The 19,462-nt window shown below is 41.3% G+C and overlaps 1 protein-coding gene across 6 annotated transcripts in view; it reads left to right on the top strand.

Moving 5' to 3' along the window:
- The window catches only part of LOC132836765 (uncharacterized), a 179,964-nt gene that overhangs the window by 99,207 nt on the left and 61,295 nt on the right, over positions 1 to 19,462 (top strand). For all 6 annotated transcript variants that reach the window (XR_009647396.1, XM_060856214.1, XM_060856216.1 and 3 more), the window contains 4 exons: positions 5,524 to 5,618; positions 8,166 to 8,217; positions 13,727 to 13,885; positions 15,401 to 15,512. Coding sequence is in view for 5 of the 6 variants with exons in the window: in XM_060856214.1 (XP_060712197.1) it covers positions 5,524 to 5,618; positions 8,166 to 8,217; positions 13,727 to 13,885; positions 15,401 to 15,512 (418 nt within the window). In the remaining variant the exon portion in view is untranslated. The remainder of the gene's footprint in view (positions 1 to 5,523; positions 5,619 to 8,165; positions 8,218 to 13,726; positions 13,886 to 15,400; positions 15,513 to 19,462) is intronic.

Below are 19,462 nucleotides of genomic sequence, written 5' to 3'. Positions count from 1 at the left end.
TCAAACTACCTTATGCTGCCTTAACTGCTTGCTACGTGTCATCTTTGCTTTCAATGATTGATAGAGGGGGACACCTGTTGTTCATTTTGTGTAAAACATTTTTCATCCATAATCTCCCAGCGATATTTTAAATTTATCCATAGAATGTGGGTAGGCCAGCATTTCCTGATGAAGGGCTTTTGCCCAAAACGTCGATTTTCCTGCTCCTTGGATGCTGCCTGACCTGCTGTGCTTTTCCAGCACCACTCTGATCTAAACTCTGGTTTCCAGCATCTGCAGTTCTCACTTTTGCCTATTTGTTCCTCAACCCTAATTTTCCAGGAGATGATGATGGTGACCACCTTTCTTGAACTCCTGCAGACCTTTGGAGTGTGGGTACACTCTCAGTGCTGTTGGAAAGGGAGTTAAGGGTTTTTTTTTCCAGGAACTGGAGCAATGGTCAAGTATTTTGTTCCAAGTTCAGATGGTGAGTAGCTTGGAGGGGAACTTGCAGGTGGAGATGTTCCCATTTATCTTGGTCTTCTCAACAGTAGTGGTGGTGGGTTTGGAAGATGTTGTCCAAAAGGCATTGGTGAATTTTTGCAGTGCATCTTTACATTGAGGGTTACCTGCTTCTTTGTGTGTTACAGAATTGTTCTGCTAAATAAAAACAGGAGGCTTAACAGTCCACTAAGTCTTGTTGTTCTGAAAGGCTTCATGTTTTCCTATCTGCTAATGACGCATTATTCCAGGCACTTCTAAAGAGGTTTTTCCAAATATTTATTTGTCCGAACTTAAAGTAATATTTCAGTTTAAGAAACCTCTCGAGTCACTATCACCAAAAGTACACTACTACCTATACTTGTCCCATTTTCTTCTCTAGGAATATTATGATACTTCCATGTGCTCATCCAACTTTTTAAAAGTTATAATGTTTCCTACCTCAACTGGCAGTGCATTCTAGATCCCCACCATCCTCTGGGTGAGTAAATGCTTCCTCAAAACACCTCTAAACCTCTCTGCCTTTCATTTTAACATTATACCTGCTTATTATTGACCCTTCAACCACAGGAAACAGCAGCTTTCTATTCACCCTGTTCATGCCCCTCATAAGCAAATACACCTCAGTCAGGTTCCCGCTTAACCAGCATCCCTTCACAGCTGAAATGTTCCATCCTGGGCAACGTTCTGGTGAATCTCATCTGCACCCCTCCAGTGCAATCACAACCATCTTGTTCTGTAATGATCAGAACTACACACAGTACTCTAGCTGTGGCCTAAACAAAGTTCTGTAAAGCTCCAATATAACCTCCACTACTCTTATAATCTATACCATAACTGCTAAGGCAGTTCTGTCTGTGTACCCTCTTAACTAAACTGTTGATTTGTCCTGTCACCTTTAGGGATTCCGTGGACCAGCACCCCAAGATCATTCTGTTCCTTTGAGCTTCATAGTGTTCCACCTTTCAACAAATACTCCCTTCTATTTTCTTCCAAGGTGCATCACTCACACTTATCGGAGTTAAATTGATCCTCCACTGCTATTCTCTGGACTTTGGCATTGACACCTCCATGGCAAAATCTACATTTGTTATGACTAGACCAGAACCCCTCAAAATATGTTAATTAAGTGTTCCAATACAATGACAGCCCATAAACACATCCTTGTCAAAAAGGCAAATTCAGAAAGCAGATTTTCTCATATGCAGTCCTCCAATCCAGGAGGAAAGAACATCAAAAGACAATTCACACTGATGATTGCTGGAATGGCAGGCCTAACATATGATGATCGGCTGAGGATCCTGGGATTGTGTTCATTAGAGTTTAGAAGGTTGAGGGGAGACCTAATAGAAGTTTACAAGATAATGCATGGCTTAGAAAGGGTGGACGCTGGGAAGTTGATTCCGTTAGGCAGGGAGACTAGGATCCGTGGGCACTGCCTTAAAATTAGAGGGGGTCAATTTAGAAAGGAAATGAAGAGACATTTCTTCAGCCGGAGAGTGGTGGCCCTGTGGAATTCATTGCCATGGAGCACAGTGGAGGCCAGGACATTGGGTGTCTTTAAGGCAGAGATTGATAAATTCTTGATCTTGCAAGGAATTAAGGGCTACGAGGAGAGTGCGGGTAAGTGGAATTGAAACGTCCATCAGCCATGATTAAATGGCAGAGTGGACTTGATGGGCCGAATGGCCTTGCTTCCACTCCTGTGTTTTATGGTCTAATTAGAGTCATAGAGATGTACAGCAAGGAAACAGATGCCTCGGTCCAACTTGTCCATGCCAACCAGTTATTCTAACCTAACCTAGTCCCAATTGCCAGCACTTGACGAACATCCCTCTAAACTCTTCCTGTTCATATACCCATCCAGATGCCTTTTAAATGCTGTATTTGTATCAGCCTCCATCACTTCCTCTGGCAGCTCATTCCATACACGCACCACCATCTGTGTGAAAAAATTGCCCCTTGGGTCCCTTTCATATCTTTTAACCTCTCATCCTAAACCTATGCCCTCTAGTTCTGGATTCTCCACCTTAGGGAAAAGACCTTGCCTGTTTATTCTATCCATGCCCCTCATGATTTTATAAGGTCACTGCAAGCCTCCAACAATCCAGGGAAAACAGCCCCAGCCTTCTGAGAGAAAACTGAGAGAGTGTAACAGCTAGGAGAGATTCTCTGCCTTCCAAACCTGCTGAGACCCCAGCAACAACAACTGAAAGCTAACTGAAAAAGGGTCTTGTATCTGAGAGAGCTTGGCCACATCCACTCAAGCTGCTTCTGTTGTTCCAACTTAAAAAAAAAACCCAAGGTCTCACAAGTTTTCATCTTCTAGCAGAGTGCTTGTCACCTGTCCCCCTATCTCTTTAAAAGAAACCAGGACAAAACACACCTCTTAAAGCTACAGCATCGTCACACATTACATTACTGTTGTTAATATCACTGCAACATACAACTGAGTGTGACATTAAAAAGCCCTTTTAAGATTGAAGTTTATGGAATCGGGGAAGATTCCACTGGCTGGAGTCATAGCATGGAAACAGACCCATCTGTCCAACCTGTTCATGTATAACTATAATCCCAAACTAAACTATCCCACTTGCCCACTTGTCCATATCCCTCCAAACCTTTTTTATTCATATACTTGTCGAAATGTCTTTTAAACATCGTAACTGAATCCTCAACCACCACTTCCTCTGGAAGCTCATTCCACACACGATCCACTCTGTGTAAAACATAATTGTCCCTGATGTATTTTTTTTTTATCTTTCTTGTCTCACCTTAAAAACATGCACCCTAGTCTTGAAATTCCCCACCTGCCATTATCTATACTCCTTTATAAATTGCCCATAGTGTTAGGTGCATTAGTCAGAGGGAAATGGGTCTGGGTGGGTTACTCTTTGGAGGGTCGGTGTGGACTTGTTGGGCCGAAGGGCCTGTTTTGACACTTTAGGGAATCTAATCTAATCTTTATCTCATGTTTTTATAAACCTTTATAAGGTCACCCCTCAAAACTCCTACACTCCTGTTTTTTAAAAAAAAGTCCCAGCCTATCTAGCTTCCCCTCATAAATCAAACCATTCATTGCTGTGGTTGTTGGAAGCCAACCAGATCATTATTTGCAAGAGGGCATCTTTGATAAGGTTCCGGCCAAACTTGTTATAATTACATCACTTCAGATTTGTTCAAATTACGACTTGATGATGCAGAAAAACCTGATGTATAATTGTTGAATACTGTACAATGTACTCATGGTTTGTAGTAACAGTTACACATGGCCCATGGTACTTGCGTACATGATCCAGAAGGCTGTGAGCATGAGCAGCATGTAATCAGTGCTGACACTTGACTGCAATAATAGCAATTTGCGGATCAATTCCAACATGGTTCACAGTGGTTGGTAGAATACAATATCAGGAGAGTGAGAATTGAACACCATAGCATGAGCTCAACTTATTCATGGAATGTAGGGATCAGAGAAAAGGCCAACATTTATTTCTCATGACTAATTGTCCTTGAGAAATGATGGTGAGCCGTCTCCTTAAATTGCTGAATAACTCAAGTTCTCTCATAATGCTGATGGGGTGGTTGACAGTATGTTAGTAAACTTATCAATGATGTCCTATAGCATCTGATGTCATCACTTTTTTCTAACAGTGCGATACTTCCCAATTCAAATAGGCCAAAAAAGATTTTTAGTTTCTATTTGAGCTCACATTCTGCGTAATTGTCTTTGTGTATCAGATGTAGATTTGTTACAATACTCAAATGCTTCATGTTGCACTCTGATCCTTGGAAATGTTTGACTGAAAACATTAATTTTGGAAGTAGGTTTGCTCGCTGAACTTGAAGGTTCATTATAGTTTTCCTTAGTTGTCATGCTAGGGTACCATTACTCATCTATTCATGTAAACGATAATTCAACTACTTTAGAAAACACAAAGCCAAAAGTGAGTTACTTATAAATAATTCTGAAGTGTCAATATTATGGAGCTTTGATTTATTCTTTGTTTCTTTCATGGGATGTGGACATCATCAAGACCAACATAAGTTACCCGTTGGTTGTTGCCCTTGAGCCGAATAGCTTATAAGACCGTTTCAGAGGGCTTTTTAAGAGTTACTCGCTTAAGTCATGTGTAGTGCAGACCTGATAAAGATAGCAAATTTTCTTCCTTAAAGAACGTGAGTGAACCATGTGAGTTTTTACGCCAATCAATAGTCACCACTGAGACTAGCTTTAGATATCAGATTTATTAATTGAATTTAAATTCTAGCAGCTGCAGTGGTGGGACTTGATTCCATGTCTCCCGGATGTTAGTCTGGGTCTCTGAATTACCATCACCATTACCCTAATGGCACCATCTCCCTTAAATCTAAGAGAAATCTAAATTCTGTCAGACTGTAATTCAAATCTGGGCATTGCATTGCACATTTTACTTAACATGCTTTTCTCCTTGAATTTTGTCTAGTTAGGGCTTAGGAAAAGACACTTTATTTTCAGGCTTTTGTTACCTCATTTGGTGCACAAATTCAAAGCCAGAACTAAAACTACTATCAGCAGTTCAAGATCTATGCAAACTAACAGCAGCTGCTATGAAAGCAAAATATTGTGGGTGCAGAAAAACTGCACTAAAAGCTGAAAGTGCTGGAAAAACACATGCAGCATCTGTGGGAAGAGAAACGGTTTAACATTGAGTCCAACGAATCTTCTGCGGAATCCAGAGTTCTTTCTATTAACACCAGTGGCTAATTGCATCTCCCTACGTACAGATGAAAGTTTAGCCTTATCTAGTATAGATATTGGGAATATTAATTCAAGGTAAGTTAGACCAGTGAGCCAAGGGAACTCCAATTTTAATTAGTGAAACGCAAGTTCAAAATTAATCTTGGAAACAGAAGTATTTAATGCGTACAGTTTAGCTCTTTTAAGTACAAATATGGGGAGTTCTGAATGCAGTAGGTGTTTGGCTGGGTAAATTGGATTATTTTGTGAGTCAGATGGTCTTTTTTCATTCTTGACGTTTTCTTGTGTTCATACATCCCTTATAGAGTCATTCAGACGCCGAATATTTTGATGTTGAGATGGAAGATGGTGAAGTAGCTGATGGAACTTCAACAGCTGAAAAGTTATGTGCACCTCCCAGGTGGGATCATTTCACTTTGATGTTGAAGTTTTTTGTTATCATGTGTGTGCATTTCCAGACCGGGGCCACAGGGTGGCCCCTCCAGCATTTCTCCCTGTACTGCTAGACAGCTCTGATTGCCTCATTGAAATGAGAATTCACTGTTTGGAATGAAGAATGCACAGGCCACATTTTGTCACATTTGTAGGGCAGCAAGTGTTGCCCTCTCTTAAAGTTTAGCAAAATGCTTGCCTGCTTTCTGACTTTGCTAGTTTTTAAAAACTGACTGAAAATGTGGAACTAGCAGCCACTGAGGTTTAGTACTGATGGCACTGTGCCATTTTACAGTTAATGTATGTTTCAGATATGCTTTGTTGTTTTGTGAAGTAATATATTAAGTCATACCAGTAACTTCGGTAGAATATGCATTTCTCTACTGTTGGTGTCCCTGGTCCTTGCAGCTCTTGCTTTTAGGGTAAGTAATCTGCTTCCAGTCTTGTAGACTCACTCATTAGGTAATATGAAAAAGCTGCCCATTCACAACTTTTTTTGATTTTAATTATCCCTACTCTACACCAGCCTTCACAGTTACCATGTAGTAATAGCGTTAGCTCCACTTTGCTTGACAAAGGAATGAGAACACTGACTTGAGAACACACTGCTGAGGAGGTTCCTTTTTCCTCCTGTCCTTAAGGTGCTGGCTCTTGGTGGCTTTCCATCGCCATGTTCAGATTCTTTTGTTATTGCAAAAATCTACTTTATTCCAAAAAATATTATCTCTGCTTACATACGTAAGGTACTAAAGCATTATGTACAGTCTTTTTAAATTAAAAGTTGAAATTTGACATTCACTGTACAGGTATCCCCTGCTTTTTGAACATTCATTTTACGCAATTCACTTTCACGAAAGACCTACATCAGTACCTGTTTTCGTGAATCTGAAGAGGATTTTTCCCTTTACGGGAGACGGCGACATTTTTTCCCATATAAATCATGCACCTTCTTTACGCTATTTTTGGCTTGTGAAAGGTTTCCTGGGAACGCCCTGCTTTCAAATAGCAGGGGCTACCTGTAGTTGCTACCAAAGACATTTTCTACTCATGCAGGTCACTATTTACATACATTTTGAGGCAGAGAGAGGGTGTGATAGTTGAACCCTGTTGTACTTTGGCAGAAAGACCCTAGACAGTGGTCTTTCCCTACTACACTTTGGCAGGAGTTACTTCAAACTTCAGTTCATCCCTCAGAGCTTAGTTCTGGACCTTGGAATGTGCCAATCTGTAACACTCAGTTGAAGTCAAGTCTATACACTGGAGCAAATTTCAGGCAAACTGAAAAGCGTCTTTCACAGAGTTTATAGTCTCAGTCTGCATCTCAGGGTGCAGGTTGTTGAGGATAGAGTCCTGAGTCACAGAGCTGCTCAGAAAGAACCTTGACAAAAATAACTGCATTCCTCTCCAGGCCTTTGTCGCAAAGAAGTAGATGTGTGACAATGTCTGTCCACCACAGTATCACAACCCCCCCACCCCCGTTCTGCCACATAGCTTTGACAGTCTGTTCAGAGAACTACCAACGTGATCTGCCTTCTCCTTCTCCCGCAGGTTCTCAAGGATGCTGCAAATTAACCACTCCCTGAGGGACTTGTGGTCAAAAATGATTTCTGCTTGCAAATTGTTCCATGGGAGTCAGATTGCACAGTACAGTCCAACTACTTGCAATAAGGTTCTGTGGCAACAAGGTCAAGCCCATCCTTTGTAACATGGGGGACAGGTAGAACGTCAGTACATAAAGACACAGGTGTTTGTGCACCAAACGTCTACACACAACTTGATGTAGCCACGCACAAAGGTGGCCATCAAGATGAAGACAGCGTTGGATACGTCATCTGCACCCACCTTATCCAGAACATTGTACATATTTTCCCTTTAGACATTGTCTATCTTTGATCTCCAGATAAAAATGAAAACGGCAGGCTTGGAGAATAGGCCACATATAACAACAAGAGTACCTCGCACTTGATGCCCAGGTTATTACTCATAATGGAGAGGGAGCAGTTTCTCAAAATCTTGGCAGTACGCTCCTCCCAAGTTGTCCCGTGTGTCCTGACCCCACTGAATCATATTCATAGCACCTTCAGATAATCTGACCTGAAGGTGAAGGGGAATAAAGGATTGGTCAGCCCACATCCAAAAGAACATGGCCTCGCTCTTGCCTCTATTTACTTTAGCTCCTAAGGTCAATTCGAACTGGTCACAGATGCTTATGATTCGGTGCACTGACGGTCAACCTGAGTGAAAAATGATGTCCCCCATGTAAAGGGAGGCTGTAACCTGCAGGCCTGTGCTTCCTGGAATAGTCACCCCTCTCAGGCTGTCATTCTTGATGAACTCATCCAAAAGCTCTGTACAACACACAAACAACACCATGTCCTGATTACCATTCTAAAAGTACATGCCCATAGCTGACTTAGATACGAACTGTTTATCGGCAGCCAGTACTGTAGGGACTGAATCCTCTTCTCATTTAGCATGTGTGTATTTTGTAATAATTGAACCTTTTTGTTTTCAGATGGCATTTTCACAATTATTCTCAATCTCACAAATTTTCACCCAAGAGAAAGGTAAGTCTTCATGCATGGCATTGATTTGATCCTGTTTTTCAATTTTGTGATATCAATGTCTTCTGATAGGTTAAGCTTTTACTAGTTCTGTAAAATATGATTTTTGATGCAGAATTATTAAATTCTAGACCAGCAAACATTTGGGTCTGCCGAGTCTCTGCCACAGTTTCTAATCCAGCTGACCTGACTTCTGCACATGCCCCTGGAATAATACTGCAATGACCACATCCGAATGACCTGTTGTGTATTTCTCCAGCTTGGCACATTCTTTGGATTCATTTAATTTATTACCTTGTTATTAAGTGCAAATGGTCTCTTCCTATTTGCTTTACTAGTATAATATTGATTGCATGTATCAGTGCATAGGTTAACCTATGTAAATATCATTGAAGATCAGGAGTCCAATTTTTCTACAGTCTTCAGAGCTATTTCTTTTGAATGTTCTTCCTTTTTTAGATTTTTCTTATCTGAAATTATGATTCCTGATTCATCTTGGAGCTGATTTAAATTTGCAGTCTTGTTGTCAATTAATGTCGTCGCATCAACCTGGTAGATAACTCTTCTTAAATAGTTTTATAATCTTATGACTGATGATATCACATCAGCTTGTCTAATGGTACTAAATTGTTTGGGATGTATCCTAGATTTAGATGGTTTATGGGACTCATTGAACCTATGGCTTGATCCACTTCTGCACACTTGGATATATTATTGTCAGTATCCTGGTTCACTACCTGATGGTAATTGGGAATTAATTTCTTTTGCCCTCCATGCCAGAAATGTTTAATCTTTCCTTTCACCAGTATTTTATTGACCGTAGGCTATAAGGTACAGCAGTATAATTACACCATTCAGCCTATCGTATCTGCTACACCATTGATCCTGTTACTAATCAAGAATTTGTCTATCCCTGTCTTAATTACACACAATGTGGCCTCCACAGCATTCTGCAGAACTAAGTACCACAGATTGACCTCTTGGCTGAAGAAATTCCTCCTTATCTCCATTCCAAAGGGTCGCCCCTGTACTCTCTCGCTGTATTCCAGATGGTAGAATCTTCTACTTGTGGAAACATCTTCTGCACATCGGATCCATTGAGTATATATCCAGAGTCCTCAACCAATCCTTGTATGACAAGCCCTTCATCCTTGGGATCATTCTTGAAAACCTCTTCTGGATCCCTCTAACCCCAGCAGACCCTTCCTTAGATATGGTGTCCAAAACTGCTCAGAATATTTCAAATGCAATGTGACCATAACCTTGATCAGCCTCGGCAGTAGATCTCTGCACTTGTATTCTAACCCTCTTGAAATTAAAGCTAATTGCATTAGCCTTCTTAACTGCCAAATGAGCCTACATGTTAACCTTAAGAGAATTACGAATTAGGACTCCCAAAAATGCCTTTGACCTTCAGATTTCAGAAGTGTTTCCCATTTTGAAAATAGTCTATCCCTCAAACTTTCCTGTCAAAGTGCATAACTTCACACTTTTCCCACATTGTATTTCATCTGCCACATCTTTGCTCAATCACCTAGCCTGCCCAGGTCCTTCTGCAACCTACAGCTTCCTCAGTACTACTTATCCCTCCACCTATTTTTGTGTCTCCTACAAACGTAGTAACAATGCCCTCAGTTCCTTCATCCAGATCATTGACATATAACATGAATAGTTGTGGATCCCAACACTGACCAGTGCAGAACTTCACTAGTTACTGCTGCCATCCTGAAAAAATAATCCTTTATCCCACTGACCTGTGCCAGTATGTTGCCCCAAACCCCAATATGGGCTCATCTTTTGTAGCAGCTTCCTGTGCAATACATTGTTAAAGGCCTACTGGAGACCCCAATGTCGATTTTTTTTTTTAATTCATTAATGAACTAGAGCATCACTGGCCTGGCCAGCATTTATTGGCCATCTCTAATTGCACAGAGGGCAGTTTAGACTCAACTATATTGCTCTGGTTATGCAGTCGCATGTAGGCCAGACCAGATAAAGGTGGCAATTTCCTTTTCTGAAGAACATTAGTGAACCAGTGGGGTTTTCTGACAATGGAGTTGTGGTTATCATTAGACTCCTAATTCCAGATTTTAATTGAATACAAATTTCACCATCTCCCTGGGCAGGATTCAAATCCAGAGCCCCAGATCATGACCTGGATCTGTTGATTAATAGTCCAGTGACAATACCACTCGGCCATTGCCTCCCCAAATGGATCATATCCACGGGTTCTCTTTTGTCTAACTTATTACTTCCTCAAAGAAGTCTCACAGATTTGTCGCGTGTGACCTTCCCTTGGCGAAGCTGTGTTGACTCCACCCTATTTTATCTTGAACTTCCAAGCACTCTGTAATCTTTTCCTTAATAACAGGCTTCAAATCTTAGCAACAACCAAGGTCAGGCTAACTGTCCTACATTTTCCTGACTTATCTCCCTCCTTTCTTAAACAATGGTGTTACATTAGCTGTTTTCCAGTTTTCTGAGATCCTCTCTGATTCCTTAATGATCAAGACCTGTACGATCTTTCCAGCGGTCTCCTTCACAACTCTGAAGTATAGTCCATCCGGTCAAACTGATTTATCTCTCTTCAGACCTTTCAGCTTTTGTAACACCTTCCCCTTAATGATGGCCACCACTCTTAACTCTGCCTCCTGACGCTCTCAAAGTTCTAGTATGGTACTGGTTCTTCCCCTGTTAACACTGATGCAAAATATCGATTCCAATGTATTTCTTTGTTCCGTTTGCTACTTCCTTAGCCTCATTTTCTAGCAGTCCAATGTCCACTGTTGCCTTCTTTTACCTTTTTATATGTCAAGAAAAATGCTTGCACTCTTCTCTTATATTACTAGCTACCTCATTTCTCCCTGCTTCTTGCTTTTTTAGTTTCCTCTGTTGGTTTTTAAAGGCTTCCCAATCCTCTGTCTCCCCACTAATCGTGACCACATTGTATACTGCTGCTTTGCTTTTATGCTGTACCTGCCTTCCCTTGTCAACCATCATTGGCTCACCATTCCCTTCATATGTTTCTTCTTCCTTGGGGATAAATTTCTGCTGTGCCTCCCGAATTACCTCAAGAAGCACCTACCATTCCTGCTCCACCATCTTCCTTGCTACGCTCCCCTTCCAGTCAACTCTGGCCGGTTCCTCCCTCATACCTCTCATAGTTGCCTTTGCTCAATTGTAGTCGAGTGTATGATGCTGGAAAAGCACTGCATCTAAGGAGCAGGAGACTTGAAGTTTCAGTCATAAGCCCTTGACCGGGGTCATTGTGGTTCTGTTACGTCTGCTGCCTCTGAAACTGCAGCATGAATTCTGTCATATTATGGTCACTGCCACCTAGGGATACCTTTATATTAAGCTCCCTTATCACTTCTGCCTCATTTTACATCACCAGATCCAGAATTGCCTGTTATCTAGTGGGCTCTACCACAAGCTGCTCCGAAAAAACAGTCTTAGACATTACACAAATTCCTTTTCTTGGGATCTGCCACCAACTTGATTTTTCCCATTCCACCTGCATATTGAAGTTCTCCACAATAAATGTAGTTGTGCCTTTTTTACTTTTCTATCTCTCAATTGATTTTCTGCCTGTACATAATGCCCATCAGGATCTTTTTTCCTCCCCTTTGCAGTTCCTCAACTCAACCCACACGGGTTCTGTGCCTTCTGACTCTATCACTTCTTGCTATTGATTTAATTTCATTTCTTACTAACAAGGCAACTCCACCCCCTCTGCCCATCTGCCTGTCCTATTGATAAGATGTATATCTTTGGGTATTTAGTTCCCAGCCCCGAACTCCTTGTAGCAATGTTTCTGTAACATCCGCACATCGTATCTGCCAATTTCAGTCTGCGCAATGAGCTAATTTACCTTGTTTTAGTATACTGCGCGCATTTAAGTTCAAAACGCTCAGTCCTGCATTATCTACCCCCCTTCTGATAATTGTCCCTTAGCTGCTGTGCCTGTAGTTAGATTCCTGAGCTTTTCCATACATTCTGTCATATTGCTTGTTCTAGAAACTTTAATAACTTCTGAGCCCTTTACTCCCCCTTAACTTTTTTTCATAATTGTCTATGCAACTAAACCCACTCTCCTCGACTATTCAGTTTAAAGCCTCCTCCACAACCCTAGTGATGTGATTCGCTAGGACTCCGGTCCCAGCGTGATTCAGGTGGAGTTCATTCCATTAGAACAGCTCCCTCCTTCTCCAGTACTGGTGTCAATGTCCGAGGAGTTTGAGCCCATTTCTCCCTTACCAATTTTTGAGCCACATTTTTACTAGTTTAATCTTGTTGACCTTGTGTCAGTTAGTTCATGGCTCAGGTAGTAATTCAGAAATGCCTGCTTTTTAATCTTGCCCAAGCTGCTCATATTCCCTCAGCAGAGAACCTCTTTCCTCTTAGTATCTGTGTCATTGGTATGTAAATGGACCACATCAACTGGATCTTTCCCTTCCAACTCCAAGTTTCTCTGCACCCCGATTTAAATATCCTGAACTCCGGCACCAGGCAAGCAACACAACCTTCGGGACTCTTGATCCTGGCCACAAAGAACAATGTCTGTTCCTCTGACTATACTATCCCCGGTTACAACTACATTTCTGTTTTTCCCCTCTCTTGAATGGCTCCCCTGAATCACGGTGCTATGTTCATCCTCCCTACAACTCCAGACCTCATCCAGACGGAGAAGAATCTCAAACCTGTTCTACAAGCTCAAGGGTTTAGTTGCCTTTGGTACTACCCCCTGGAACCCTCTGCCTGCCTCAAACATAGGCACACCCTCCTTTCCCTGACTGCTGACTGAATTTAAGGTAGTTAATCTAAAGATTGTGTGATTATCTTCTGAAAAATAGTGTCAAGGTAAGTATCCCCCTCCTTGACATGTTGCAGTGTTAGAAGCCCAGACAGCAGCTTATAAACCCTGAGCTGGAGCTCCTGAAGCATCCAACACTTGGTCCAGATATGGTCACTATGAATAACAATGGAGTCTTAGAGCTCCCACATTATGCAGATACAATACATTGCCTGACCCGCATCTCTCTTTTATTTACTTAGCTCTTAAATTGAGTTTTAAAAGTTTCCCACTGGTCTTTTGGTTTGTAATGTGTAAATACTTTCCCTATTTTCCTTCAATCTGTAAGTAACCTATCATAGTAAAGTAATGCTTATCACCAACCCAATAGACTTATGGTTTACCTGTGATGTCATTCTTATACTGGACCTCTGATCCTGGGCTTCAATGTATCTTGTTAAATAAAAACCTTACAAACTGAACCAAAAGAAAAGCAAGCAGAAAGAACCTCTTCCCCTGTTCACTAAATTCCCATGCTGCCTCCAAATTCCCTGAATTACATACTCACTTGGGCTGCATTTCACTATGAATGTCATCTCTGCTTCCTGACTGTGCGAAGCTTTCTGGATTAATTGGATATTTAATTGGATACAATTACAGCCATCTTCTGCAGTCATGGGTTTGCATGTCACTGCAACAAGTAACCTTTTTATTTTAAAGATTTACAATATGTCGGAGCTGAAGAAAAGCAGAAAGAATCCACTGCTGCACACATTGAGAGAGAGAGAGTGGCGCAAGCTTATGCAGAATCGTTTCAGTGAGTTAAGGGAGCTGCTGTTTGAGGATGAACGGGTTTCAAAACGTGCCATTCTTGATGAGGTTTGTTAAAAGATTTCCCGAGTATTTTGTTTCTCTTCAGTCATGATTCTCTGCTATATTCTGCAAAGATATGAAGCACTAAAGTCTGAAAATGGTGGTTGATGCCAGAGTATGGACTCTCGGGGATTATTGAACACTCCACCCAATAAAAAGGCAGGACTCCAGGAGGATATTGCACAGCAGGTTAGGCAGCATCTCAGGAATAGAGAATTCGACGTTTCGAGCATAAGCCCTTCTCGAAACGTCGAATTCTCTATTCCTGAGATGCTGCCTAACCTGCTGTGCTTTGACCAGCAACACATTTGCAGCTGTGATCTCCAGCATCTGCAGACCTCATTTTTTACTCCAGGAGGATATTAGCAAGCTGCTTGCCTTGGAGGAGTTGAGAGAAAGAGATCTTAGCTAAAACTGCCCAAATCCTGCAGTCCTTAGATATCCACACTGAAGTAATTCTATCAGGAAATAGTGGCTCACTTAGGAGTTGTTTTCTGTGCCCTTTTTCTAAGCCCAAAAATACTGAATCTGATTGTTGTTCCTCCACATTGCACTGATTGTGTTTAATATTTAAAAACATTGTTTTATTACATCTGTTTCTTTTCTCATCCTGACAAGTTTGACATGCTGCTCATCATCTTTACTCTTTTTTTAATAAATTAATTTGTAGGAAGTGAGCCTTGCTGGCTGGCCTGCATTTGTTGCACATCCCCAGTTGCCCTGGAGAAGGTGGTAGTGATGAGTACTTAAATGACTGCAGTCTATCTGCTATGGGTTGACCCACAATGCCATTCAGGAGGGGATTCTCCATGTTTGCACATTTGTTCTAAGCTGGTTGTAGCTTATTTATATTGGGAGGAAGTGGTTTATGCAGAATTCTCAAAGTCAACACAAGTCCTTTTGACATCTGCCATGCACTCACTGTAAATGTTAGCAACTTCAAATTAACACAAACCTGCTCCAATTGCAGCCAAACAGCTGTAGAAGCGAATCAGCAACTAATCTGAAGATAGTTGATGATCCCTTTAAGTAAACCCATGGGTGGTCCTTCCTACTGCTGAATTTTCAGCTGTGTGAGGTTGAGAGAGGGTATTAACATTACATTACTGACATCTAATCAGGTATCACTATCTACGTTTGGCACGAGAATGTACTCCCAGAAATGGTATTTTGTTTAAGTATCCTTATATGGCCAATAATTGTTGATTGCCAGCTGGGTGACCATCTTTAAGGGGCAGGCAAGCTGTATGTATACAAATAGTCACCAAGCCTTCAAAAATTTATTATGCACTAATTGAGCTTGTATCCTGTGAAGCTTAGGAGCATGGATAAGCCTTAAATAGCAATGTCTTATTTTCCTATTTTTGCTCAATGCAGAGTTACAATAAAAGAGTATTAATCAATCTATTTTAACTTATAATCTTTAGATGATGACATAACTTTTGAAAGATTGCTGCTGTTGATAATATAAAATTGCTCCATTCATCAACCTTTTACTTATTTAACTATTTGTCACCACAGGCCATCAGTGAAATTCAAAACCTGTGTCAGCAAGGGCATAAACTCTATTTGGAGAAAAAGCTGCTGATGAAAAAACACAAGGCATTGTTAAAAATAATCGCTGTACTCTCTGGTAAGGCTTATTTTCTAACTTTTCACCAATGTCAACATTAAGTGTAGTGATTTTTAAAATTTTGCTCTTTTTATCCACTAATCACTGGTAAACCTGATCCATTGTGACGCACCATTTATAACCCGTCTGCAACATTTGTGGCCTTTAGAGATTTACGCTTGTAAAAAAAATTGTTTCAATCTTGAAAGTGAATCTGGAAATGCAACTGTTTACAGGCCTCCTAAGTGAGGCCATTCAGTCAATAAGTTGTTTTATTGGATGATTCAACACAGGAGGAGACCATTTGACACAGAATGGCTCTGACAGAATGATCAAATTATGTCTTACTTTTATGGCTGGCTATGTAAATATTTTCATCTTTCCCATTTGTCCAATATATCTTTCGAAAGTTACTATTGAATTTGCTTTCTTCACCCATTCAGGTGCATAATTCAGTCACCTGAAATTGTAACAGTGTTTCTAAGAAAAAAATCCTCTCCCTGGCTCTTTTGCAAGTCGTTTTAAAATTTCAGTCTTCTGGTTACTGAAGCTTCTATCACTGAAAACTGATTTACATAAGAAATTGAAGTCGGCCATTTGGCCCATCGAGCCTGTGCTGCCATTCAGTAAGATCGCAGCCATGATGTGGAAGTGCTGGTGTTGGACTGCAGTGGATAAGGTCAGAAGTCACACAATACCAGGTTATAGTCCACAGTTTTATTTGAAATCACAAGCCTTTGGAGCGCTGCCCCTTCTTCACCTGACAATACAGCAGTGCTCCAAAAGTTTGTGATTTCAAATAAACCTGTTTGACTATAACCCGGTTTGATGTGTTTTCTGACCTTATTCAATAAGATCATGACTGATCTTTTTGTGGACTCAGCTTCACGTATCCGCCTGCTCACCGTAACCCTCAATTCTTGTATTGTTCAAAAATCTATTTATCCTTGCCTTAAAAAAACATTCAATGATGTAGCCTCAACTGCTTCACTGGTCAGGGAATTCCACAGATTCACAATCTTTTGGGTGAGGTATTTCCTCCTCAATTCAGTTCTAAATCTGCTCCCCCTTATTTTAACAATGCACCCTAGTTCTAGTTTCACCCACCAGTGGAAACAACCTCCCTGCTACCATCTTATCTATTCCCTTCATTGTTTTATAAGTTTCTGTAAGATCCCCCCCCATTCTTCTAAATTCCAATGATCATAGTCCCAGTCTACACAATCTCTCCTCATAAGCCAACTCCCTCAATTACAGATTCGACCGAGTAAACCTCTGCTGCGCCCCCTCCAGTGCCAGTACATCCTTTCTCAAGTAAGAAGACCAAAGTATATAGTACTCCAGGTGTGGCCTCACCAGTATCTTATAAAGCTACAACAATACCTCCCTATTATCAAACTCCATCCTTCCAGCAATGAAGGACAATATTCCATTTGCCTTCTTAATTACCTGCTGCATTTGCAGAACAACGTTTTGTAATTATTAGATTACTTACAGTGTGGAAACAAGCCCTTCGGCCCACCAAGTCCACACCGACCTTCCAAGGAGCAATCCACCCAGACCCATTCCCCTACATTTACCACTTCATCTAACACTACGGGCAGTTTAGCATGGCCAATTCACCTAACCTGCACATCTTTGGACTATGGGAGGAAACTGCAGCACCAGGAGGAAACCCACACACACACGGGGAGAATGTGCAAACTCCACACAGACAGTTGCCCGAGGTGGGAATTGAAGCCAGGTCTCTGGTGCTGTGAGGCAGCAGTGCTAACCACTGTGCCACCATGCCGCCTAGGTGCACGAGGACACCCAGGCCCCTCTGCACAGCAACATGCTGTAATTTTTTTTCTCACTTGGTGTATAAAAAGCATTCTTAAAACTGAACATTTCTGTGAAATTTCATCTTAAACCTCTTTGCTTTAAAGAGAACAACCCCAGTTTCTCCAGGCTCTCCACATAATTGAAGTCACCCCCTCCTGCTAGCCTTTCAGTTATCTTGTTCTAAGCCTTGACATCGTCCTCAGTAGCCCAGTTTTTCACTTTATAGTGCCTCAAGGGTTATGGAGAAAATGCAGGGAAGTGGACATGAGGAATGTCGGAATTGCTGTGATCCTATCGAATGGTGGAGCACGTTTGAGGGGCTGATTTCTTATGGTCACCACGTCTCCAAATGACTCTGAATACTTCACATGTTGCCTTGTGATAATCATCATTAATCAATATATCAAAATTGTTATTGATGCCATTTAAAAAAAGAAACACTTTTTTTCAAATTTTAAAATCTAGTTCATTTGGTTTCAGTGTTTTCACTTAGAAATAGCTTGGTATTTGATTGTTCAAGAGAATGCTGGAGGCTGAAAGTGTGAAATAATTGTATCCATGATTTGTATAACAAAAGCTTGAAACTAGGGATATATTGCACAGCATGAACATAGAACAGTACAGCACAGGAATGGGCCCTTTGGCCAATAATGTGCTGAACATGATGCGAAGTGAAACTCTTCCCTTCTGCCTGCCCTTGGTCCATATCCCTCCATTCCTTGCACAGTCATGTACTTACCTAAAAATCCCTTAAAATCTAAAAATCAGTTAAATTCTCTTATCATATCTGCCTTAACTGCCACCACCCCTGGCAGTGCGTTCCAGACTCTCACCACTCTGTGCAAAGAAAGATTTGCCCCTCACGTCTCCTTTGAACTTTCCACCTCTCACCTTAAGTACACATGTATTACACATTTCAACTGGGGAGAAAAAGATTCTGACTGTCACTCCTATCTATGCATCTCATAATTTTATAGATTCCCCTCAGCCTCTGTTGCTCCAGCAAAAACAACCCAAGTTTTTTCCACCCTCTCCTTTTAATTCATGCCGTCTAATCCAGGCAGCAGCCTGGTAAACCTCTTCTGCACCCTCTCCACCCCCTTCCTCTTCTACGGCGACCAGAATTGAATGCAGTACTTTAAGTGGGGCCTAACTAAAGTCTTATAAAGCTACAACATGATGTCCTGACTCTTGTACTCAACCCCCTGACTAATCAAAGCAAGCATGCCATGCGCCTTGTTTGCCACAGTATCTACTTGCATGGTGACTTTCAGGGAGCTATGGACTTGAACCCCAAGATCCTTCTGTAAACAATGCTCTTCAGAGTCCTTCCATTAACTGTATACTTTTCCTTAATCTCCCAAAGTGCAGCACCTCACTTTACCCAGATTGAACTCTATCTGCCATTCTTCTGCTATCCACATCTCCACCAATCTTTGTGTCATCTGCAAACTTACTAATACATCCATCCATCTAAAACAGCAGTAATCCCAACACAGAACCCTGTGGTACATAGGGCATGATTTTAAGGTAAGTGGAGGAATGTTTAAGGGATATGTCAGAGGTAGGTTATTTACACAGAGTGGTGAGTGCGTGGAATACACAGCCATCAGTAGTAATAGAGTCAGATACATTAGAGACATTTTAGCAACTCTTGGATAGGCACATAGTAAATGAAGGGTATGTAGATTAGTCTAATTTTAGGGCAGAATAAAAGGTCCACACAATATCAAGGGTCAAAGAGGCTGTACTGTTCTGTGAACTACACGCCAGAAAAATCCCTTTTCCACCAGTACCCTCTGCCTTCTACGGGCAAGCCAATTCTGAATCCATGCAGCCAAGTCACCATGGATGTCATGATCTTAATCTTCTGGATAAGCCTACTATGAGGGACCTTATCAAAATCCTTACTCCATGTATACAACATCCCCTGTTCTCCCTTCATTGATCACCTTCGTCACCATCTCGAACGATTCAATAAACTTAGTAAGATGTGACCTGCCCTGCACGGTCATGCTGCCTGTCCCTAATTAAACTAGCTTTTTCCAAATGTGCATAAATCTTATCCCTGAGAATTCTCTCCAATAGCTTCCCAACCATTAATGTGAGACTCAGTAGTCTGGTTTCCTGGATTATTCCTATTTCTC

This window comes from Hemiscyllium ocellatum, chromosome 47 (genome assembly GCF_020745735.1).
Source record: "Hemiscyllium ocellatum isolate sHemOce1 chromosome 47, sHemOce1.pat.X.cur, whole genome shotgun sequence".
NCBI classification, from domain to species: Eukaryota; Metazoa; Chordata; class Chondrichthyes; order Orectolobiformes; family Hemiscylliidae; genus Hemiscyllium; species Hemiscyllium ocellatum.
This window is presented reverse-complemented; position numbering and strand designations above follow the sequence as displayed.